Here is a 25,129-nt window from a genome sequence, read left to right as displayed (position 1 = left end):
AGGTTACACACACCACACTGATCAAAAAGTTATTTTGTTGGCATTTACGTATGTCCCCATTACCAGTAAAACATAATCAAAACCTATTTCTTTCACATACTTGCTGTGCTGTTTCGTTGTCCATTTGTTCAGTCATTTCATTCTCAACCAGGACTTCTATGGAATGCCATTTGGGTCTTTGCATGTCTATAAATATACTATTTAACACTATTTGGTGTGTGAAATAACACTATTTGACGTGTCAAGTAAGCTTGTTGACCAATCAGGACTTGAATGTGACTGCACATCACATAATAATTTAACGCGTTCATACATTTTTTAACGTAGTTATTACACATTGATTACACTATCACTCATATTTCATATGTCACAATGAGTCATCGATATGTATGCTATGATGCTGGTAAAGTTGTCTCGCACACCTACAGTGCTGGCCATTTAAAAAAAAGCTAGCTAGCTCATGGATGCAAACAATGTTCTTCCCCAAAAACATAGCAAAACGACATAATCTGTTTCAATAGCTATAGTTAGCTAGCTAACTATAAGGCTAGGTGTCATCATCTAAAATTACCCTAATTTTTAAGACAGTTCTTATTTGACTAATGGTGGTCGGACCCATCTGTAAAGCTAGCCACAATAAGGATTAGCCACAATAGTGGACTTTAAGGTTAGCCTTCAAAATAAAGTATGACATAATTTACTATTCGTATTCATTTGCATCACTGTCAATGACATACTTTTATTTTGAAGGCAAACCGCAAATTCCACTATTGTGCCTAATCCTTATTGTGGCTAGCTTAACAACACATAAGCTAGCTGGCTGCTTATAATGTTTGCTTTTGGCCACAGGGTTAAGTAGCTGGCTAGCTATTTATTTTCATGAATTGAAGTTCAATTTCAATAGGCGAACAACAAGTGGCAACTTAGCGAATACTTACTCACAAGGATTCCTAAATCATTGCTAAGAATAATGAACATGACTGCAGTTTCTACTGGTCATTGTTTTCAGGCTGGTTGTATTGATGCTAGCTAGGTACCAAGCTAAAGCTATCTACCCCGGAAGTGGCGGTTGAACAAATTATGCTTAATTACCAACACGGTATTGTAAACACATATGTTCACAGATATATCGTGCATTCCTAAAATTCCTGCTTTCAGCAAAAATAGGTTGTTTGAATATATTCTGTGTATTTTAATTACTGTCCAGCCAATATCTAAAGTCCAATGCAAACAGTACATTATCAATCATATCTTCATAGTGTATCAAATAACATCATCTGACTATATTGTAAGTCGCTCTGGATAAGAGCGTCTGCTAAATGACTTAAATGTAAATGTAAATATTCCTGAGCTGCTGTTCGGTCTTCTGTCTACACAAAGGTTCTCTGTACTGTACCTCGATCCATTGGATAGAGAATAGGTGCCTATAAATAGTGTGATACTCTCCTTGTGTCCAGCAGCAGCTGTAGACTGGCATGTTTTCATCACCGATGATCAAGTGTACATGTGTGGTGACATAAACTGGACCTGAACTCCTGTCCTGTTGAATCAGTGGGTGCACTCAAGCAGAAAAGTCTTCTCCCCTGTGAATATGCAGTCACTCACCGGCTTCTGCTTCACATCCCCAGGGCTACCCCCTTTCTCTTTCTCTCTAACCCGATGTTTGTTTGTCATTGAGCTTTGTTTTTCCCAACTACACCCACATGTTGAATGATTGGCTGTCTGGCAAGTATTTGACTTAAATATGCTGATTTAGTTAGAACAGGTACTACCTGTGGCACACAAACAGTAGTGTAGGAGTCAATAGACATGGAATCATGGCATGGCTAGACCCGTCTGTGGCTGCCCACTCTCAGTCAGGCTCTCTGCCTTTCATACTCAGCCAGAGAAGTTTACAGATCTCATCCTGCATAATCAATAATGAAAACCCCTGAACCTCCCCCACATCTCTGTGGCTCGCCTTTTGGTTTCCTCTCGACAAGTTCTGATTTCCTATAAAAGGCCTCAGTTTAAATAAGTCTGACAATATCAGTGAAGGAAAATGTCAGCTATCAGTGTTCTTGTTTTCTGTTTTAGGGTAATGGGGTTCCACTCATGACTCAAACAGTGCCAGTGTCTGTTTTCACTTATATTAAACACAGCCATGGAAGGAGAAACCTATCACCTGTTATGTCCTAGCAGCTAAGGAGCTGCCACAATACTTGGGTTTCACAGAGATTTGAGATTGATTGTTGCACTGGACTGCCCATGATTCAGGTAGAACATATTCATATCCAACAGTGTGGAGATCTACTGTAAAAGGAAAAAATATCATCACCCAATTGTATTTTGTCTTACCATAGGGTATGATGCGTGTAAGGTCTTGTGTGGGTTTTGTCAATGGCACATTTCCTCGTACAGATATGACAGCCTCTTCCATCTTGTCACATAAAAGCATTCAGAACAAACACAAACCAAGCAGATTTTATAACAATGTCACAACCTAAGGTGGTCTGTTTTCTGAATACATTTTAATTTATTATATAGTATTCTGGCACAGATCCTTTGGGTTCCCTAATGTCTGTCATTGAAGAGGAGAGGTTAACGCTGTCTCAGCAGAGTACAGTTTGCCTTGACTAATTGACTGTGGTATTGAAATCTGTGAGATACACACATATGCCATGCACACACACCCAATTGGAGTAGGAGTTACCCTCCAGAGTGGAAGCCCTCTACCCCCCCCACACACACACACACAAACAAACATTTGCCCCCAAAAGAAATGTCTCTTTATACACCTCACTTGTTTTACACTGCTAAATGCTGAAAGAGCTTGAGGGTCGAGCAGACTGAATTTAAATGAGGTGACTTTATAGGCTCACACCAGGTGGAAAAGGTAATGCCCCTTCTGTCATACCGAGGTAGACAGGGCTGTCAGTGTAAGAGGCAGAGAGTAGCTCTCTCTCAATCTCTGCTATAGTATTGTAGCATTACATACGTTACCATGGTTTCATTTAAAGCAACCTACATATAACCCTATAAAAAGTAAGTGCCTTCAGTATTAATACGGAATATTATAGCAGAAATTGCCTTCATATTCTCACCATGGTAGTCAACCAACAAATAACCCTCTAAAACGTAAGCACCTTCAGTATTAATGATGAATATTGTAGCAGAAATTGCATTCAGGTTCTCACCATAATAGTAATTTCCTGAGTTGGCTAGTTGGTGGTGGTGGTGAGAGTATCTGGAAAGGAAGTGTGTTTTTAGCACAGCTTTTTGAACCACTAAGGAGTGGGCACAGCCTTATCTGATCAAGTATCTACCTTCACTATTCACTAAAGGCACACTATCTCGGTCTATGTGTTGCGTTGGAAGTGCTATACAGCTATAGCCTCAGGTACTATGTAGTATCAAAACAGCAGGCCAAAAGCAAAGCAACATCAATTACCCTGTGCTTATCTCAAACAGCCGCAACTTGCAGTATCATAATGAAGGCATATACAGCCTAGTGTAAACTGATATGTATAGTGTATATGCCAGGGCGACAAAGGGCAAGGGGTTATAAAATGTACACAGGCTTAGAGACCGTTAATCCACGCCGACAGACAGTTGGTTGTGTTGTGCCATGCTGTCCCGGTAGCCTTGTGTGTGTGTGTGTGTTTTACAGTACATTATGTATGTATGAGTGTGTTTTTCCTGTTTTTGGACAAACTTTACCCCCCATTTCCCCACTGTATTGCCTTGGGACAGGCTGACCTCCCCGTTACCTCCTCAGTGACTGCCCCGGTGATCAAATCAGTTCACCAAGTAAAGCTCCAGCAATCAGACGCTGCTTTCTGGCCCATCTTTTATTAACAGCCATATTAAATATTCACCTCCACTACAACACCCTGCCCCCCCTCTCCTATCACCCCGCTCTGCCCCTCAGCCATCTGACCTCACACAGAAGAAACACACACAGAGCTTTTAAAAAGAAATCCCCTCTCTATCTTGCTCGATGTTGTTTCTGACAAAGATGCCTTGGGGTTGTTTCAGATTGTAGTACAATTTGTAGCTCGAAGTAGATTTAGTCATTCTGATGGTAGTGTTGTAAAAGCTGTCAAGTCAAGAAATGTTTGTGTATTTTAATTCCAATTGTTTGTACTGTGTATATCCACATTGGAATAATAGGGGTAAAACGTGTACACCACACATTATAAGGTTATTAGAAAGAGCAATACAGTATCATATTTGTGTTTCTTCATGGAATAATTCCACTCCAACTATATTTTGATATTTGTTTTTTTTGACTGTATCAACAGTGGACCAATAAAACAAATACCAAGAAATGCATTTTTTAGTGGTATTTTCCTTTCAATTAAATCTTGCCCTACAGTACATCTCTTTTGTTGTATTTTTTAATTTATTTTTAATTTGACACCGTGCACCTGGCAACCTTAGTTAGCTCGCACTGCGCCCGGCCCGCCACAGGAGTCGCTGGTGCGCGATGAGACAAGGACATCCCTACCTGCCAAACCCTCCCTAACCCGGACGACGCTAGGCCAATTGTGCGTCGCCCCACAGACCTCCCGGTCGCGGCCGGTTACGACAGAGCCTGGGCGCGAACCCAGAGTCTCTGATGGCACAGCTGGCGCTGCAGTACAGCGCCCTTAACCACTGCGCCACCAGGGAGGTCCCTCTTTTGTTGTATTTTAACCAAATATATCTCCCTCTTCTCTCATCTGACCATGATCTCTCTTCTACTCTAGGAGGATGTTCCCCTTCTTGAGTTTCAACATCAGCGTTCTGGACCCGTCAGCCCACTACAATGTGTATGTGGACGTGGTCCTGGCTGACCAGCACCACTGGAGGTACCAGGGAGGCAAGTGGGTCCAGTGTGGCAAAGCAGAGGGCAACATGCCAGGTATGATTGTATTATAATTAAGCAATAAGGCCAGAGGGGTTGTGGTATATGAACAATATACCACTGCTAAGGGCTGTTCTTAAGATAGACGCAACGCGGAGTGCCTGCATACAGCGCTTCACTGTTGGCCGTATACCACAAACCCCGAGGGGCCTTATAGCTATTATAAACTGGTTACTACACATAATTAGAACAGTTCAAAGTAAGGTTTTGTCACACCCGTGGTATACGGTCTGATAAACCACGGCTTTCAGCCAATCACTATTCAGAGCTCGATCCACCCAGTTTATAATATTTCCACACCACACTCTCTGTCATCCATACAGCTCCAATCAATGACATACAGTGGTACAATCAGTGAATCCCCAATACTCCTCCAGAGGAGCCTTGAGAGTTAGAGCATCAATTTGAACTACCACACAGCACTGCAGTCATCGAAATAGGTCAACCTGTGTCATAGCAGGTATGGTGGCTGTGTGGCACCGGACTTATTACAGTGTAGTGGTAGTTGTGGTAACATTGCCATGGTAGCTAACGATTATGTGGTGGCGGGTTAGAATGTTGTTGTGCCGATGTTAACTGGAGCTGTGATTGTGTAGTAGGGCATTTGCTTGTAAATGATTTGTGAAGCATTTATATAGGCTTATGTAGACTTATAAAGGGCTCAGGAAGGCTTCATTAACGTTGTTATTAACTCTTTCCCATAGGGAACAGGATGTATATGCACCCAGACTCTCCCAACACAGGGGCTCACTGGATGAGGCAGGAGGTGTCGTTTGGCAAGCTCAAGCTCACCAATAACAAGGGCAGCTCCAACAACGTTGCACAGGTAACAGAATACAGTATGCTCAGAAAGTCATTTAAATATGTCATAAAATCCTAATGTTTTATGTTGTTGCTTTTTTGCTGTTTGTGTGTTTGTTCAGTAGTTTGAATATTTATCTAAATTAGATTTTCTATTGATGGTGCTTTTGATCGTATTTCATGGTCGTCATAGTAGGGGTGCTGAGGGTGCAACCCCCCTGAAAAAAACAAAAAAATAATGAAAAATATATGTATATAATGTGAGGTCGGCCGATTATGATTTTTCAACGCCGATACCGATACACCAAAAAAAAAAAAAGCTGATGCCGATTAATCAGACTATTTTTATTTATATATATATATATTTGTAATAATGACAATTACAACAGTACTGAATGAACACTTTTATTTTAACTTAATATAATAAATACATAAATAAAAATCTATTTAGTCTCAAATATATAATCAAAAATGTTCAATTTGGTTTAAATAATGCAAAAACACAGTGTTTGAGAAGAAAGTAAAAGTGCAATATGTGCCATGTAAAAAAGCTAATGTTTAAGTTCCTTGCTTAGAAAATGAGAACATATGAAAGCTGGTGGTCCCTTTTAACATGAGTCTTCAATATTCCCAGTTAAGAGGTTTTAGGTTGTAGTTATTATTGGAACTAGGACTATTTCTCTCTATACCATTTGTATTTCATATACCTTTGACTATTGGATGTTCTTATAGGCACTATAGTATTGCCAGCCTAATCTCGGGAGTTGATAGGCTTGAAGTCATAAAGAGTGCTGTGCTTCAAGCATTGCGAAGAGCTGCTGGCAAACGCAGGAAAGTGCTGTTTGATTGAATTTCTTACGAGCCTGCTGCTGCCTACCACCTCTGTCAGACTGCTCTATCAAATATCAAATCATAGACATAATTACAATATAATAAACACACAGAAATACGAGCCTTAGGTCATTAATATGGTCAAATCCGGAAACTATCATTTCGCAAACAAAGCGTTTATTCTTTCAGTGAAATACGGAACCGTTCCGTATTTAATCGAACGGGTGGCATCCATAAGTCTAAATTTTGCTGGCTAAAATTCAGGCAAGTCTTTGTTAGAAAGAAATGGTCTTCACACAGTTGCAATGAGCCAGGCGGCCCAAACTGCTGCATATACCCTGACTCTGCTTGCACTGAACGCAAGAGAAGTGACACAATTTCCCTAGTTAATATTGCCTGCTAACATGAATTTCTTTTAACTAAATATGCAGGTTTAAAAAATATATACTTGTGCATTGATTTTATTTTAAGAAAAGCATTGAAAACTTGAAATCGGCCCTAATTAATCGGCCATGCTGATTAATCGGTCGACCTCTAATATATATATATATATATATACACAGTGCTTTCGGAAAGTATTCAGACCACTTAACTTTTTCCACATTTTGTTACGTTACAGCCTTGTTGTAAAATGGATTTAGAAAACAATTATTGTCAGCAATCTACACACAATACCACAAAATGACAAAGCAAAAACGTTTTTTTTTTACATTTTAGCAAATGTATTAAAAATAAAAACATATACCGTATTTACATAAGTGATTCAGAACCAATTCTGTGAAACTCGAAATTGAGCTGAGGTGCATCCTGTTTCCATTGATCATCCTTGAGATGTTTCTACAACTTGATTGCAGTGCATGTCAGAGCAAAAACCAAGCCATGAGGTCGAAGGAATTGACCGTAGAGATCCATCATACTTAAATGGAAGAAGTTTGGAACCACCAAGACTCCTCCTAGTGCTGGCCACCCAGCCAAACTGTGCCATCAGGGGAGAAGGGCCTTGTTCAGGGAGGTGACCAGGAACCCGATGGTCACTCTGAAAGAGCTCCAGAGTTCCTCTGTGAAGATGGGAGAACCTTCCAGAAGGACAATCATCTATGCAGCACTCCACTAATCAGCCCTTTATGGTTGAGTGGCCATATGGAAGTCACTCCTCAGTAAAAGGTACATGCCAGCCCACTTGGAGTTTGCCAAAAGGCACCTAAAGACTCTCAGACCATGAGAAACAAGATTCTCTGGTCTGATGAAACCAAGATGGAACTCTTTGGCCTGAATGCCAAGCGTCACATCTGAAGAAAACCTGGCACCAGCCCCCACATTTACATAAGTATTCAGACTCTTTACTCAGTACTTTTGTTGAAGCACCTTTGGCAGCAATTACAGCCTCAAGTCTTCTTGGGCATGACGCTACAAGCTTGGCACACCTGTATTTTGGGAGTTTCCCCCTTTCTTCTGTGCAGATCCTCTCAAACTCTGTCAGGTTCGATGGGGAGCGTTGCTGCACAGATATTTTCAGGTCTCTCCAGAGATGTTCAAATGTGTTGAAGTCCGGGCTCTGACTGGGCCACTCAAGGAAATTCAGAGACTTGTCCCGAAGCCTCTCCTGCATTGTCATGGCTGTGTGCTTAGGGTTGTTGTCCTGTTGGAAGGTGAACCTTCACCCCAGTCTGAGGTCCTGAGCACTCTGGAGCAGGTTTTCATCAAGGATCTCTCTGTACTTTGTGCCGTTCATCTTTGCTTCGATCCTGATTAGCCTCCCAGTCCCTGCCCTTGAAACATCCCCACAGCATGATGCTGCCACCACCATGCTTCACTGTAGGGATGGTGCCAGGTTTCCTCTAGATGTGACACTTGGCATTCAGGACAAATAATTCAATCTCAGACCAGAGAATCTTGGTGCCTTTTGGCAAATTATAAGTGGGCTGTCATGTGCCTTTTTAGCGAGGAGTGGTTTCCATCTGGTCACTACCAAAAAGGCCTGATTGATGGAGTGCTGCAGAGATGGTTGTCCTTATGGAAGTTTCTCCAATCGCCACAGAGGAATTCTGACCGTCGGGTTCTTGGTCACCTCCCTGACCAAGGTCCGCCTCCCCCTATTGTTCAGTATGGCCAGTTCTAGGAAGAGTATTGGTGGTTCCAAACTTATTCAATTTAAGAATTATGGAGGCCACTGTGTTCTTGAGGACCTTCCATGCTGCAGAAATCTTTTGGTACCTTTCCCCAGATCTGTGCCTCAATTACAATCCTGTCTCGGAGCTGGACAATTCTTTCTACCTCATGGCTTGGTTTTTGCTCTGACATGCAACTGTGGGAATTTATATAGGCAGGTGTGTCCCTTTCCAAATTATGTCCAATCAATTGAATTTACCACAGGTGGACTCCAATCAAGTTGTAGAAACATCTCAAGGATGATCGATAGAAACAGGATGCACCTGAGCTCAATTTCGAGTCTCATAGCAAAGGGTCTGAATACTTATGGAAATAAGGTATTTCTGTTTATAATTTTTAGAATTTAGCAAACATTTATAAAAACCTGCTTTTCCTTTGTCATTAAGGGGTATTGTGTGTAGATCAATGAGGGAAAATAATTATTTAATCAATTTTAGAATAAGGCTGTAACGTATTGTGGAAAAAAACGTGGAAAAAGTGAAGGGGTCTGAATACTTTCTGAATGCGCTGTGTGTGTGTGTGTGTGTGTGTGTGTGTGTGTGTGTGTGTGTGTGTGTGTTCTCACAAATGTAGTGCACTGGGCCTTTACTAGTCCTGTATTAGCAGACCGATATAACCATCTGTAGCGCGGATAACACATTTTTTTCAGCGCCGCCCACCTCCCCCTTTGACCCAAAATTCTCAGCATCCCCCCTCCCACAGCGAAGAATACCGCAGCACCCCCACTACTTCTTAAGGCTATGATGGTCGTAATGCTTTTCTATAACTAACTCTACAGTGCTGTTCCCTCCTAGATGATCGTGCTGCAGTCACTCCATAAGTACCAGCCGCGGCTGCACATCATTGAGGTGAAGGACGATGGTTCTGAGGACCCCTTCCTCACCACCAAGGCCCAGACCTTCATCTTTCCGGAGAACCAATTCATCGCTGTCACAGCCTATCAAAATGCAGACGTGAGTCACCTCGCCTGACCTCAACAGCTCATTGGGCGTGCCCTTTTCCATAGCGTATCATAGACAATTATAACTTAATTAGGAATAGAAGTATACTCGCACAAAGGTGCCAAAGCAGAAGACTTTCCCATGATAAGAAAAGAAACTGTGTGTAACCCTCATTAATTATTTCATGCAGTCAGTGATCTCTCTCTCTCCCTCTCTCTCTCTGTTTCTAATGCATCTACGCTCTCACACTCTCTCTCCAACGATCTGTCTGTCCTATCCTTGCCCCCTCTCCCATCCTGTCTCCTGCTATTTCTTACACAGATCACTCAGCTGAAAATAGACCATAACCCCTTTGCTAAAGGTTTCCGGGACAGTTATGACACGTGAGTATGCCAGAAAATAACTGAATTAATAAAGAGAAAACAAAACCCTGCTCTCCAGAGGGGCCTCTAGTCTTGAATGAGAATGTTTAAAGCTGCTCTATGTCTATACAAGCAGGCGCTGAGGCACAGTGCTCACACACCTACTCAGTCCAACCGTATCAACACTAGATATCTCCATCTAATATATCATGTAAAATTGCTAACACTAGTAGGCCTATGTATTTCTATCTCACAAAGATGTGTTGATATGAGTAGGCGTTAGAAGCCTTTTAGTTGATTGAGAGATATTTTTGGCTTAGGTTTTGCCAGGAAGTAACACCTCCCCTGCCTAGGCTGTATGCACCGCCTGACACGGACCGCCTCACCCCGTCCCCCACCGAGGGCCAGCAGTTTTTGGCGGGGACCTGCTACACACAGGGGTACCTGACGGACCAGTACATGAACCCGCTGCCCCAGAGCCGATTCTACAGCCGGGAGCACATGGCTGCCATGGGCCAGCAGTCCAAAGACCCCTCAGCCAGCCCCCACAGCCGCTGGTACCTTTCCCCCCAGCAGAGTGTCACCTCCAACCGGCTGGACTTCAACACCTACGAGAGTGACTTTGCTAACAACAGCTTCTACAAGCCCTTTCCCCTGCAGACGTCGGCCCACCACGCGCTGGGCTACTACGGGGACAGCCCCTTCGCCTCTGCCAGCGTATCCGTCTCGGGAGCCTCCTCAGCAGCCTGGACCACCAGCCGACCCTCCCCTCAGTACCTTAACCACCCCCACCCCAGTAAAGCCGGCCCCAGTCTAGGCTGGTTCAGGCCCGTGTCCTCTACCAACTCCTCCCCTTCAGGTCACGCCAGGCTCCACCCCCCGTCCCTTCTAGAGCCGCTCCGCCCCCCACCCCCACTACAGGACAAGCCCAAGGAGGTGGTGGGAGAGGACCCCTGGCTGGAACCCCCCTCGGTCAAATCAGTGGACTCGGCCGACTCCGGCCTGTTCGAGAGTGGGGTGGAGAGCAAGAAACCGCGAGTGTCGCCCTACGCCTCTAGCACGGAGAACTCGCCACCCACCCGCAGTGCGGAGGTCTGTGAAAAGGACAGCAGTAGTGACGCCGGCTACTACGGCTTTTACACCCACTGAGCCCCCACCCACCACGTAAATAACCTCTCCTAGTGTCCTACCCGATCCTCTTTGTGCTTAAGTATCTCCCACATGGCCGTATTTCTCTGCCTGTCCAACGAAGTCATGTAATGGCGCTGGACTGGAGCTCAATTGGCTACGGAAGTCCAACAACAAAAGTGTGAAGACAAGCCAGATGTCTTGTACCTCAGCTATTTTCACACACACATATATATATATATATATATACTTACTTTACAAATAGAGTAGACCTCTCTATAGCCCAAACGTGTGGCTACTCTACTCATAAGGCCCTCTCTTTGTGTGTTGGCTACATGTTTCAGAACAAGGACCCTTTGAGGTCAGACACTAACACTTTGAAGGTGACTGTCAAAGTGTGTGAGGGCCAAAGAGCCAAGGCGATTTGACTGGGTCCACTGACACTGCCCTAGAGACACGTAGACACAACGACACGCAGACCTGTGACTTAAGTCTTTCTAACGTTTGGGGATTAGAAAATAAGACGTCTGCACACCTGCTGACAGACCCCTGCAGGGACTGTCCGGTCTTCCCACGTCACACACACACACACACACTTACACAATCGCCCACACACTTTCTCTCTCTCACACACACATGCTCACGCACAGACATTTCTCTATTCTCCCAACTCTTTTAGTATATGATCACAATTACATGCCCCAATGTACTAAGATGCAGACAAGACTGGTTGCATGTTATAACATAATTGAATCATTTCTGACTTATCCTCCCTCTACTGTCTGAGGAGATTGCAACTCCCCCTTGTGACAGCAGTGAAAAACTGCAAGCTGAGGGTCGAGCACACAGGCGAGAGACCAGAGGTCAGGTGTCAGAGGTGAGGGGGACCTTAGCCCTGAAGTGGCAACGCTAATCAGCCTCAAGCCCGACGGGCCAGTCTTCCTCTGGTCTTCTGAAGCCTACAGCAGGTCTGTCATTTAGAACTATTGGCCTTAGCAGCCGATAAGGAGTCGCCACTCTGAAAGACTCACAACACAATGGAATTCAACATATCTCACAGACACTCTGGAGGCAACTACAATAGCGATTCATTTGAATTTGTAAGCGCACAAAGGGAACCTAAATCATTGGATGAATTGACTCTCAGGCTTCCATCCCAGACCATTTCAGGGAGCTGCGTTCGGTATTACAGGGTCAAAGTTTTTGACGGTTTCACTGTAACAGAGGTCGCCCTCTGTGTGATTTAAATCAATCTGAGAGTGTCCCCGTCACCACACAAATAAAGACCACAATCAATAACTGCATTAAAACGGGGGCCACTCGGACAACACACACTGGAAATCCTACTAACAGAGAGCTGATAATGACACACACAAACACACAGACACAATCATAATGCCAAAAGCCCATTATATGGCCTACACAGGGTAATAGTAATATAGGGTAGTATTTGTATTTATTTATTGGATTTGATGACCTCTGTTGCTTCTCCATTTCCACCCACCCCGATACCAGGCAAATATGTATCCTAGGGCTAAGAGAGAGCCAAACAGACAGGGTACATGTAGCCTATGTATTGTCACTCCCAGGCTTGGTTAGGGTGACCTGACACACCATGTCCACCCCCAGACGTTAGGTTCATCATGTCGTGACAAAGGCGCAGCTTCCTGGCAAGGTGACAAGAGATCTATATAGAGAGAGAGAGAGAGAGCCTCCAGTCTGAGCTGATCAGAGCCCTGGCCTTCACAAGGTGCTAATGACCACAGACAACTATTGGGTGACAGTCAGCCACTCACTCAGAGGACCCTGGGATAGTGGTGGTCTTAAACCACATATTGCTGGGTTTGTGTGCTCCAATTGCAAGCCCATCAGAAAAGAGACAGGAATGTAATCAAGGCAAGACCTCATTATTTATCACACTTCTGTAGCTAAAGTATATGATTACAGTATATGATGCACAGAGGACAGACATGGTATAATTAGCATTTAGTGAGTGACAGGCCAACCATGAAAACATGACTCATAAACACAGTCAACCACTCACACTGGAAGGTGACAAACACATCCACTTTAAAATTAAAATAAAGAATAGAGGTCTGTGTGTCTATAGTCAACACTGCTGGCTAAGATTGAATATACTTCATGTAAGATATAATTGTATTAAAAAAAACATACATATACAGTATACTAGATGTTCATTTTGTTGACCTCATCAAAGTGTTTCTATATTATTCATTCATGACTTATATACAGTAGGTGCCAACTTTCAAAAGGAAATTCTGCCATTTGTGTCAGGCTAATCAGGGATTCTCTGACAAAAACTGGAGCAATAGGATGGAAAAGACAATCAGGTCTGTGGTATTGCAGAACTCTATATTAAGTATGTTTGTAAACAGAAAGACATCCCTAAATGGAACTAATCTTGACTACTGTGACACCATCATAATAGAATAATGCTGCAGCACAGTAAAGGTCTCGCACAGGACATTGGACTGACTTCATGTTTTTAAATAGGGAAAAGGAATAAACTGGAACTTGAAAAGTCAAGCAAGACGTTTTCTTATGCAGAATCTTATGCTGGACACTGTACAAAAATGTTATATTGCTTCCTGAACATTTTGGTTTTTACCCTTAAGCAGTTTAAATGAAAAAAACGAAAAAAGGACGAGGTTTCTTAATATATCTTATTTGATAAGAGGTGGAGAGTTATTTACGTTATTTAAGTGCAATTATTTATAAGGTGTTCAATATGGCAAGAGCAATTAAAAACGTTGGTTTTATCAAATGCTATGGAAATGTGCTGACATTTTACTCTGTATCTTTTTGTATGTTACACTGGCACTGAACCTGCACTAACATGACAGCTCGTGAGTGTCTCTGTTGGGGGAAATAGAGAATTCTGTATGCGTGGTGTGGACTCCTCAGGACTGCCACCTAGTGGTAATCTTACTCCTTACAATGAGCAAAACAAACCCAACGCGTGACAATAGAAATCTTCCGTAAACTCTCCATAACCTATGATTATTTTCCATCCTCTAACGTTCATGTCCCCAATATCAGAATAAACCTGTGAATGGGAAATGTAGTCCCCTGGGATTGCCATTGTCTACAGAAGTAATGATGACTTTAAAAGGCTTAGAGAATAAGGTGTAGACTTGAAAGGTCAAATTGTCCATCCAACATTGGATAGTGAATCATCTTCCTTTGTGTTTAATGTGCACTGTTTGTCTTGGAGTAGGGCCCCTTCCATTCTGTGAGATGAATTATCCTCACGTTGTATAGAGGTGTATAAATCATCATTAACTCAATCGGTCCGAGGAGGCTGGAAAGGGATACAGACTCAGATGATTCAGGAATGCAGTAGAGAAATGCAAAATATTGTGTTTGATTTATTCTAATGTAAAAAAAAAAAAGACTTGAATGGCAGAAAACAGAGGGGGAAAAAATGTTATTTATTAAAGGTGGCTTACGTGTGTATTGTACTGTTGTTTTTTATTCATGAATTAAAGTTGAACTATCTTAAATCACAACTGTTTGGTTTGGTATCTCATTGAATGTAAATACAAACTATTGAATAATAGCCATATATCCATTGTACTTTATATTACACATGTTGATATTAAGTCTAGTTTGATCATAATTTGATTATACTCATAATTTACCATTATCAAAGGTACCATAAAGCAGATTAATTATGATGAGTACAGTACATTCAGTTCCCACTCAACCAGTTTCGACTTGGTAACCCCTTTCATGAGAAATATCTTTAATCATCACAATAGCATTATTAGTGTTAACTAAAATCACAAATCAAAAGCACAATTTATGCAAGCTAGATGACAAGTTATAGGTTATATTCCCATGTCAAATTGTTTGACTTACTAAAATTAACTCTTGTAAAAGAGAGGTATTTAATACACTAGTGCCACTGAAATAAATATGATTCAACAATAATTCATAAAGGGTCGTATCTTAACTTAAGATCCACTCACATAACTAAGAATCATGCATAGATTTCTTTGGAAGATTTATGTGAAAGTGTTGAGTGATGAAAGACAAAAATCTAGTTAGGATTCAGCCCAGAGAGTATAAAATACACATTTCAAAATATACAATCTATGAATATTAGTCCACAGTAAATGTTTTCTTGACCTGAGCAAATTAACCTCACACTTCCACCCCTCGAGGCCGCTCAAACTCAAACTCTGGACCGCGAAGCCAGTCCCACTGATTGTTTTCATCGATCCCCTCTAATCAGGGATTGATTTAGACCTGGCACACTAAGTGGTTGCAATTAATGATCAGGTAGAACAGAAAACCAGCTAGCTCCGGACCTCGTAGGGCAAGAGTTGAATACCCCTGCTCTAGACAGTGTTCTCAACTCGAGTCCTCCAGTACCCCCCAACAGCACACATTTTTGTTGTTGCCCCGGACTAACTCATCTGATTCAACTCATTGAGAGCTTTGCTGATTAGTTGACAAGTTGAGTCAGGTGTGCTTGTCCAGGGCTACAACAGAAATGTGTATTTTTGGGGTATTCGAGTACAGGAGTTGGGAAACACTGCTCTGGACAGCAAATGCATCTTGATAGAGGAACATAAATGTACACAAACAATAGGGAATGATTGTAACTACATTGCAATGGACAATACAAGTACCAGTAGAAATGCATTAGAAAAATTAACAAAGTCTCTCTTTATCCTTCTCAGGTGATGGAACAGGTGATGCTACACTTTCAGGGGATTCTGGGAACTATTTTCAACTTGACTGTTCACTGTTGACTGTTCAGTGGATTCAAGTAGTTTCCAGACTTTCCTGGAAGTTTTCTTTGTCTTGGGAGTGCATATAAGATGGTGATGATAGAAGGTGGGCTTCTCAGGACAGTTCATCCAAGCCTTCATCAATTCCCACCACGTATCCTCTGGGTTTCAATACAGACTTGGGTCATTTTGGTCATTTGATTCTCGCAGGCCACCAAATGGCCCCAGTGCATTTCTTCACCATAGTTCCAGGTTGTTTGTGTTAGCAAACCCAGGGTTCTCTCTGAATTTCCAATAGGTTCCGTTGGTCAGCCACACATCCCTCCCAGAGGAATCCACGGCTTTCCTGAATATGGAAAATGAACAGAAAATGTAAATTACTGAGAGCATACCTTGGAAGTTAGGGCTTGGTGAAGTATTCTCCTAGATATAAGATGACACACTGATTGTTATTGCTTCAGTATCACTGAAGACTAAAAGAGCAGGGACTTACTTGAAGAAGCGTGGCTTGTGCTCTTGTCCTTTCTTAGCCAGTTGTTTCCTCCGCTCCCTCTGCATGTCCTCTACTTCTTCTTTAAACTTATCACAATCATCCACCCTCCCATCCTCCAGCATCCTGAGGAAAAGAAAAACCTCAGAAAAAAAAACGCTCCAATTCATCAAACCTATCACATCGTATCAACAAGTAAGGCCCTGAATTTTTCCTGGTTCAAAAATGTAAGGCCCTATCAATATAAAAACATGATTTGTAAAATTGTTTCATAATAATCAAGCCCTCCACGGCCCATTGAGGCACCACTCACCTCTGGTCAGGGCGAAGGCGTGAGTCTGTGGGGGGCAGAAGAGGCTTCAAGCCTGGGGTGAGCTCGTTCAGCTCCAGTGCGAAGTTGGAAAAGCCGTAATACAGGTAGTAGTCCTTGGGCTGGGGATCTGCACAGTGAAAGAAGCCAATGAGGTGAGCTACAATAATAAGCTAATGTAACCACAGTCTCAAACCACAATGTCTTTAGTTAGCATACCACTAACCATGAGAAAATGTCCTAAAACACCGATTTATCTTAACAAGTGGTGTGTATTCATGGATGCCAAGGGAAACCAGGCTTCGCCAAAACGTTTATCAAGAAAAAAAATAAACAAACATAAAAAAATAATTGATCTTTCATCTCTCTGTGTTCATAGATTTCCTTCAATATGCAAGAGGCTGAATGTATCTGACCGGAGAAAGCATCAGAGCGAATGAAACAGTGCCCCTCTGTCTCAGTATGTGTAGCATATCTATCTGATGCTGTCTGGTTAAAAAGAGTATGACATTGTTGCCGCCCGTAGCATTGAATGTAATGGGAGCCAGCGAGCATTTGGCCTACCTTGATATATATATATATATATAATATATATAATATATAATAATAAAAATAATAGCCAATCAGTGTTGAGCTAAACTGAGTGAGCTCTGCTGTGAATGGTCCTGGCGCACCCAAAAAAAAGTGTCATGACTGGGAATACAGATATGCATCTGTTGGTCACAGATACCTTTAAAAAAAAGGTAGTATCAGAAAACCTGTCAGTATCGGGTATGACCACCATTTGCCTCATGCAGCGCGACACAGGGGCAGAGGGTAGCCTAGTGGTTAGAGAGTTGGACTAGTAACCGAAAGGTTGCAAGTTCAAATCCCCGAGCTGACAAGGTACAAATCTGTCATTCTGCCCCTGAACAGGCAGTTAACCCACTGTTCCTAGGCCGTCATTGAAAGTAAAAATTTGTTCTTAACTGATTTGCCTAGCTAACTAAAGGTAAAATTAAAACATCTCCTTCACATAGAGATGTTGATTGTGGCCTGTGGAACGTTGTCCCACACCTCTTCAATGGCTGTGCGAAGTTGCTGGATATTGGAGGGAACTGGAACACCGTCGTACACGTCGATCCAGAGCATCCCAAACATGCTCAATGGATGACATGTCTGGTGAGTATGCAGGCCATGGAAGAACTGGGACATTTTGAGCTTTCAGGAATTGTGTACATATCCTTGTGACATGGAGTCGTGCATTATCATGCTGAAACATGAAGTGATGTCGGTGGATGGATGGCACGACAATGGGCCTCAGGATCACGTCACGGTATCTCTGTGCATTCAAATTGCCATCGATAAAATGCATTGTCCATATCTTATGCCTGCCCATACCATAACCCCACCGCCACCATGGGGCACTCAGTTCACAACGTGAACCAGCAAACCGCTCGCCCACATGATGCCTTACATGATTCACGCAGACGGTGTCTGCCTTCTTCCCGGTACAGTTGAAACCGGGATTCATCCCTGAGAAGCACACTTTTCGAGCGTGCCAGTGGCCATCGAAGGTGAGCGTTTGCCCACTGAGGTCGGTTACAATGACAAACTTGCAGTCAGGTCAAGACCCTGATGAGGATGGCGAGCACACAGATGAGCTTCCCTGAGACGGTTTATGACAGTTTGAGCGGAAATGATTCCGTTGTGCCAAGTCCCAGTTTCATCAGCCGTCGTGGTTACACGTGGTAACAGCTCTGGTGGACATTCCTGCAGTCAGCATTTGAATTGTACGCTCCCTCAAAACTTGAGACATCTGTGGCATTGTGTTGTGTGACAAAACTGCATATTTAGAATGACCTTTTACAACTTGGTCTTTCTAAATAGGCTTCCTACATACTACATATTTGTATTCAATGGGTGTCGAACATAATGAGTCCAATTTTCTTTACAGGAGAAATAAAGCCTTTATACAAGATTTATGTTTTAAACTCTCTTTGAGTTTTTTCCTTGTGTGGGTGGGATACTCACTTGGCTTCCAGATACACTGCGGAGTGGGAAAAGTGTCACAGAAGATGCCCTCATGCCACAACCCGCCGAACCGGTGGATAACACTCCCAGTCTGGTCCAGCACAGTGCCCTGCACCTCATTCTTGATGGTGTCCGACCCCCAATAGCGGGACTTGACAAAGGTGATCTTACAAGTGCACGCGTTGCTGTTGAGGTTACGGATGATAACCTCCCCATAGTGCTCCAGGTAGCGTTGCTGGCTCAGGACATTATGGACACAGGTCACTACTTTGTTCCACTCATAGTGGTCCCCGAACCTGAAAGAGTGATTGAAGGTAGAGCATTTCACATTTTATTTTCTAACAGCTAGAAAGAGTAGACAGTAAAGAAATGGCCACCGGGACACTTACCTTGGGAGAGTGACGTTCACGATCCCTGTTGGCATGATCTCCAGTGACTTTCCCCAGAACTTATTCTTCCATCGCTGGTCTGTTCAGGTGACATAAATATGTTGTGTTCCATGAGAAACATTATTGATACAAGTGTATGATAGTATAGTTACAACAACAAAAAATCTAAAATGGTTCAAGGCAAATGTTAAGACGCTTACCGCTAGCTGACTAGAAGAAAGGTTTTGCTCGTTTATAATCAAGAAATCTCACCCTGCCACAAGGAGAAGTTATCTGAGTCAGCGTGACACGCAGAGATGGGGGGATGGTGGCAGACCTGATGAAAGACAAGAATGGTCTAGTCTGAATCTGACAGAACTAGTCTGGCATGGTCACTCTTCAGTTCTGCTGAGGGATGTCAGAGAAGGTTCAGTCCTCCTACCTGCTCACTGATGTAGCGGAAGCCCTTGTCCTCTCTCAGACATTCATAGGTCTCCCCCAGGAGTGGATTAAAGGGCTTGTAGCGGTTGCGGTAGTGAGCTGTAGCATAACCAGAGATGGCAAAGGCACCAATGTAGACCTGCGCAAGAACAGAGAAACACCTTCAGTCTTCTAATCTAACATACTGCAGCTGTCGTTACGGGGTTTCGTTTCAATCCTGAGGCTCAATGTATACTGTACTCTATCATATACCTTTGACAGTATGGAAAATCTTTATCATAGTTTATTGATGTGAAAAAAATGCTGCTACTTTGAGCACTTTCCCATTCAGTGTCTTTAAGATGTATCTAAAAGCCGTACATCCTTTGCGTTACCAAATATTGAAGACATATACATTAATGTATTTAAATCAAATCTTTACCATCCTCTGGTAGGGGTCCTGTGTGTTGTTGGCAATGTCCAGCAGCTCGGAGTACTCCAGCTCCTCACACAGTCTTTGTATCAGGTTGATAGGCTCGTTGAGAGCAGCAGGCATGGAGACACGGGACAGGTCCTTGCCTATATTGTTGTAGAGGATCTGCATCAGGCCCACATGGGCATTCTCTGGGCAGTGGGCAGGCAGAGTGGTACGGCGGCCAGTGTTCATGGGCACAACACTGTTGGGAGCCTTAGAGATGCTGGCACGGTACTCACGAGTGGCCGAAGCTGTGAGGAAAATGTATAAAAGTTTCAATACATTGAAAAACAAAATATTTCATTTTTGTACATTTTTAGCCCCTTTTTCTCCCCAACTTCGTGATTACGATCTTGTCTCATCGCTGCAACTTCCCAACGGGATCGGGAGAGGCGAAGGTCGAGTCATGCGTCCCCCGAAACATGACTCACCAAGCCGCGCTTCTTAACACCCGCTCGCTTAACCCGGAAGCCAGCTGCATCAATGTGTCGGAGGAAACACTCCGGCCCGCCACAAGGAGTTGCTAGATCGTGATGAGCCAAGTAAAGCCCCCCTGGCCAAACTTTCCCCTCACCCGGACAACGCTGGGCCAATTGTACACCGCCCTATGGGACTCCCGGTCATGGATCGAACCCCAGGCTGTAGTGACACCGCAACACTGAAAAACGACTGGTTATACTGGTTATAGTATGTGTATGTGTGTGTGTGTGTGTGTGTGTGTGTGTGTGTGTGTGTGTGTGTGTGTGTGTGTGTGTGTGTGTGTGTGTGTGTGTGTGTGTGTGTGTGTGTGTGTGTGTGTGTGTGTGTGTGTGTGTGTGTGTGTGTGCGTGTGTGTGTGTTCACCCTCACCATGGCCATCCTCAGGTTCAGAGTTGCTGGTGGTCCTGTCGCTCAGACCAGACTCGTCAGACTCAGAGGAGCTCCCATTCAGGACGTCGTCACTCGCATCAAAATACTCTGCTGCAGAGTCTGTCACTGAGGGCGTGCGGCGGGACTCGTTCCCAGATGCAGTCTAAAGAGAGGGGAAGAGTGACGAACAATAGACACCATGAGAAAGACAGCAAAACAGACAGAATCGGTGACGAAAAGCACTCACAGGTCTATTGTAAACCAAACCTGTCTCTTTGAAGGTGTGTACCCTCACCTCAGCCTGTGTGGTTGATTGGTGGTAAGTGTCCTGCAGTCTCTGACGCTCCTGGGCCAAGGCCTCATGCACAGACTTGAGGGACGTGTGCACTGATGGGGACAGGAAAATCAAGAAATTCACATTTAGCATCAGTAGTAACAGTAACACCTGAAGGCAAAGTGTGTGTGTGTCTGTGTGTATTTGGCTCTGACCTCTTTGGGACAAAGTACAGATGTCCTGCTGGATCTTCTTGCCTTCAGCGGAGGTGTTGGTGGGAGGGGACAGCTGGGAGCAGACGTAGTCTGGGATGGAGGGTACATAGTCTGGGAGGGAGGGGACAGACGCACCCAGTTGGGAAGAGCTGTTCAGGTGACTGGAGGACAGCTACAAAATTGAGGAATGGTGAAGAATGAAAAAGTAGAACAAACAGAATAGCCATTTTCTACAGTATTTGTCAGTCACTGATTCCCTGCATTAGTGAGATGTTAAATATGTTCAAATGTAGATGGAAAATTAAGGAGAGCTGTGTACAAGCCATGCAATATAACTACTATGGAAGGCTAAAAGCTAGCGTCAAGTTCTAGGAGCATGTATGTCCTACAAGGTTTTAGCCAAAACAAATGTCTTATTTCTCAAACTTTTATCACAACTACAATTTACAAACTTCCATCTGATAGCAATGTTTACTGTAAAATCGTTGCTTTACTCTGTCCCTAAAGTTACATCTGATATGATGTTACTTTCCATTGTAAACAAATATACCCCTTTGTCTATATTTAGCTGTCTGGACAACATGGAAGAGCTAAATTAGGACTAGTTGTTCCATGCTTTGGCAGTCTGCCTAGTGTCATAGTCTTGACTCACCGATTTTGTAATCCCACGAAAAGGCTTTGGATTAAAAAGAAGCCTAAAAGTTATCCAGGGATTGGGTTGGCTAATACACAAAAGCAACACATTCTATTCATAACAGATTGGTTAGTGGTACACAATCACCGTTAGGAATTTCAGGATTTGGGGGATTTAAAAATATCTGAATATTAGTACCGAATCCATTGGAAAATTCACTGGAACAATATCCATAAGTCAAAACTAAAAGGTGAGTCTAAAGTTTTCCTAAATCACCTTCACATTTAATCTAAGAACCACAGCTAAAACCAAATGCTTGATGTGTTACAAACCTGTCTTACCATTCCGAGGGCCTCCACCCTTGACATTGTGCGTGAGTGACCCCATATCTTGCCAGACCTGGACTTCTTGGGTTTCTCAAGGGAAAGATTCTTGGTGGAATTCAAAAACAGACTCATCTTAAATCCCTGAACAGGCATCCCATTGTGCACAGACATGAATTCAACGTGAAATCAACCCAACATTTCACCCCGTCATTGGATTTAGTAAAGTTGGGTGAAGACAATATGAAATTCCCTTTTCAACGTCATCACGTTGAATGTTTTGGTTGAAATGGCGTGGAAACAATGTTAATTCAAACAGTTTTTGCCCAGTGGGATGAGCCAGTTGTCTCATTACATTACTACATTCGAGTATGTCTCACACCCTTGTCCTGCAACTCACTGGTATGCCTAGTTCCAAAGTCACCCCTAGCCCCTGGGAAAATGTGTAGACATGAAACATCTGGTTAAGTGTTGACATTTGATCCTACCCTCTGAGACGGCTGGGGTGGAACCATTACCACATTGCTAAACCTATCCTAGGAAGTTTTAGTTTGGAACTGGGCCGTAGTGGTGTTGCGTCATCTCACCTGCATGCTGATGATGCGCTGCAGCTCTCCATTGGTGAAGGCATGCTGCCCCCCCTCCAGTGACTGCAGTCTCTGGACCAGCCGGTTCAGCTCAGACAGGTCCAACTGACAGCGGTTCAGCTCTGCAAAAACAATACAGATGCTGTTAGGGCAGGTCCTAGAACAGTTCTACTGGGGAGTTAAGAGCAAAACACTTGTAACTCCTAACTGTGGTCGTCCATGATTCATGATAATTAGGAGCTATAGATATTGTTTGCATGAGTACAAAAAAAATCCTATATTTATACCGTTTGGCAGATGGCTGCCATTTTGCAATACCATTACCAATTGTGCTATTGTGTATGTTTTTTCGGGTTATTTGTAACTTGTAACTTATTTTGTACATAATGTTTCCGCCACCATGTCTTATGACCGAAAAGAGATTCTAGACATCAGGACAGCGATCACTCACCCCGTACTTGAGGAATACTTTTTCATCAACGAGTCGGACGGGAAGGATTTACTTCAGACGCCCGACAAGGCCCTCATCCCCGTCATTCGCAGGAGAAAGAGACGGAGCTATCGGGGACCAAGGTCCGGGTGCCTTGTAAGGATCCGTCACCGAGAGGGTAATCTACCTTTATCATCAGTCCTATTAGCCAACGTACAATCAATTGATAATAAAAATAGACGAACTACGATCACGTATATACTACCAACGGGACATTAAAAACTGTAATATCTTAAGTTTCACCTAGTCATGGCTGAACAACGACAAGAATAACATAGAACTGGCGGGTTTTAAGCTTTTTCGGCAGGATAAAACAGTGGCCTCTGGTAAGACAAGGGTTGGTGGTCTATGTAAACAACAGCTGGTATACAAAATCTAAGGAAGTCTCAAGGTTTTGCTTGCCTGAGGTAGAGTATTTCATGATAAGATGTGGACCACACTATTTACCAAGAGAGTTCACATCTGTATTTTTTTGTAGCTGTCTATATACCACTACAAACCGATGCTGGCACTAAGACCGCACTCAATGAGCTGTATACGGCCATAAGCAAACAGGAAAATGCTCATCCAAAGGGGGCACTCCTAATGGCCGAGGACTTTAACGCAGAGAAACTCAAATCCGTTTTACCTATTTTCTTTCTACCAGCATGTTAAATGTGCAACGAGGGAAAAAAACTCTAGACCACCTTTACTCCACACACAGAGATGCATACAAAGCTCTCCCTCGCCCTCCATTTGGTAAATCTGACCATAATTCTATCCTCCTGATTCCTGCTTACATGCAAAAACTAAAGCAGGAAGCACCAGTGACTCGGTCAATAAGAAAGTGGTCAGAAGAAGCAGATGCTAAGCTACAGGACTGTTTTGCTAGTACAGACTGGAATAATGTTCCCGGGATTCTTCCGATGGCATTGAGGAGTACACCACATCAGTCACTGGCTTCATCAATAAGTGCATCGATGGCGTCGTCCCCACAGTGACCGTACGTACATACCCCAACCAGAAGCCATGGATTACAGTCAACATCCACACTGAGCTAAAGGGTAGAGCTGCCGCTTTCAAGGAGCAGGAATCTAACCTGGAAGCTTATAAGAAATCCCACTATGCCCTCCGACAAACCATCAAACAGACAAAGCGTCAATACAGGACTAAGATTGAATCGTACTGCACCGGCTCCAACGCTCGAGGGATGTGGAAGGGATTGCAAATTATTACAGACTACAAATGGAAGGACAGCCGCGAGCTGCCCAGTGACACAAGTCTACCAGACGTGCTAAATTACTTCTATACTCACCTTGAGGCAAATAACACGAAAGCATGCATGGGAGCATCAGCTGTTCTGGATGACTGTGTGATCACATTCTCCATAGTCGAGCGAGTTAGACCTTTAAACAGGTCAACATTCACAAGACCGCAGGACCAGACGGATTACCAGGACGTGTACTCTATGCATTTGCTGACCAACTGGCAAGTGTCTTCACTGACATTTTCAATATGTCCCTGATTGAGTCTGTAATACCAACATATTTCAAGCAGATCACCACAGTCCCTGTGCCCAAGAACACAACCTGCCTTAATGACTACCAACCCGCAGCACTCACTTCTGTAACCATGACGTGCTTTGAAAGGCTATCATGGCTCACATCTACACCATTATCCCAAAAACCCTAGACCCACTCCAATTTGCATACCACCCCAACAGATCCACAGATGATGTAATCTTTCCCACCTGGACAAAAGGAACACCTACAGTGCCTTGCGAAAATATTCGGCCCCCTTGAACTTTGCGACCTTTTGCCAC

The 25,129-nt window shown here is 43.4% G+C and overlaps 2 protein-coding genes across 3 annotated transcripts in view; one reads left to right on the top strand and one right to left on the bottom strand.

Moving 5' to 3' along the window:
• The window catches only part of LOC115143892 (eomesodermin-like), a 20,662-nt gene extending 6,012 nt beyond the window's left edge, over nt 1–14,650 (top strand). The window contains exons 2-6 of one of the 2 annotated variants that reach the window (XM_065002352.1): nt 4,731–4,885; nt 5,593–5,714; nt 9,484–9,642; nt 9,952–10,013; nt 10,346–14,650. In XM_065002352.1, coding sequence (XP_064858424.1) covers nt 4,731–4,885; nt 5,593–5,714; nt 9,484–9,642; nt 9,952–10,013; nt 10,346–11,141 — 1,294 coding nt within the window. In that variant the 3' untranslated portion in view covers nt 11,142–14,650. Of the gene's footprint in view, nt 1–4,730; nt 4,886–5,592; nt 5,715–9,483; nt 9,643–9,951; nt 10,014–10,312 lie in introns of both variants that reach the window. The other variant, XM_065002351.1, reaches the window with a different exon arrangement.
• Nucleotides 14,554–25,129, bottom strand: part of LOC115143893 (oxysterol-binding protein-related protein 7-like) — a 23,249-nt gene continuing 12,673 nt past the window's right edge. The window contains exons 8-21 of the mRNA XM_029684336.2: nt 22,839–22,960; nt 22,261–22,359; nt 21,947–21,970; nt 21,295–21,466; nt 21,101–21,192; nt 20,806–20,968; nt 19,924–20,207; nt 19,504–19,641; nt 19,335–19,398; nt 19,083–19,161; nt 18,694–18,989; nt 16,684–16,810; nt 16,374–16,496; nt 14,554–16,226 (exon numbers count right to left, since the gene is read on the bottom strand). Of these exons, the coding sequence (XP_029540196.1) occupies nt 16,118–16,226; nt 16,374–16,496; nt 16,684–16,810; nt 18,694–18,989; nt 19,083–19,161; nt 19,335–19,398; nt 19,504–19,641; nt 19,924–20,207; nt 20,806–20,968; nt 21,101–21,192; nt 21,295–21,466; nt 21,947–21,970; nt 22,261–22,359; nt 22,839–22,960 (1,892 nt within the window). The 3' untranslated portion in view covers nt 14,554–16,117. The remainder of the gene's footprint in view (nt 16,227–16,373; nt 16,497–16,683; nt 16,811–18,693; nt 18,990–19,082; nt 19,162–19,334; nt 19,399–19,503; nt 19,642–19,923; nt 20,208–20,805; nt 20,969–21,100; nt 21,193–21,294; nt 21,467–21,946; nt 21,971–22,260; nt 22,360–22,838; nt 22,961–25,129) is intronic.

Source organism: Oncorhynchus nerka, linkage group LG16 (genome assembly GCF_034236695.1).
Source record: "Oncorhynchus nerka isolate Pitt River linkage group LG16, Oner_Uvic_2.0, whole genome shotgun sequence".
Classification (NCBI taxonomy): Eukaryota; Metazoa; Chordata; class Actinopteri; order Salmoniformes; family Salmonidae; genus Oncorhynchus; species Oncorhynchus nerka.
The sequence above is the reverse complement of the archived record's forward strand: the minus strand, read 5'-3'. Positions and strand labels throughout refer to the sequence as shown.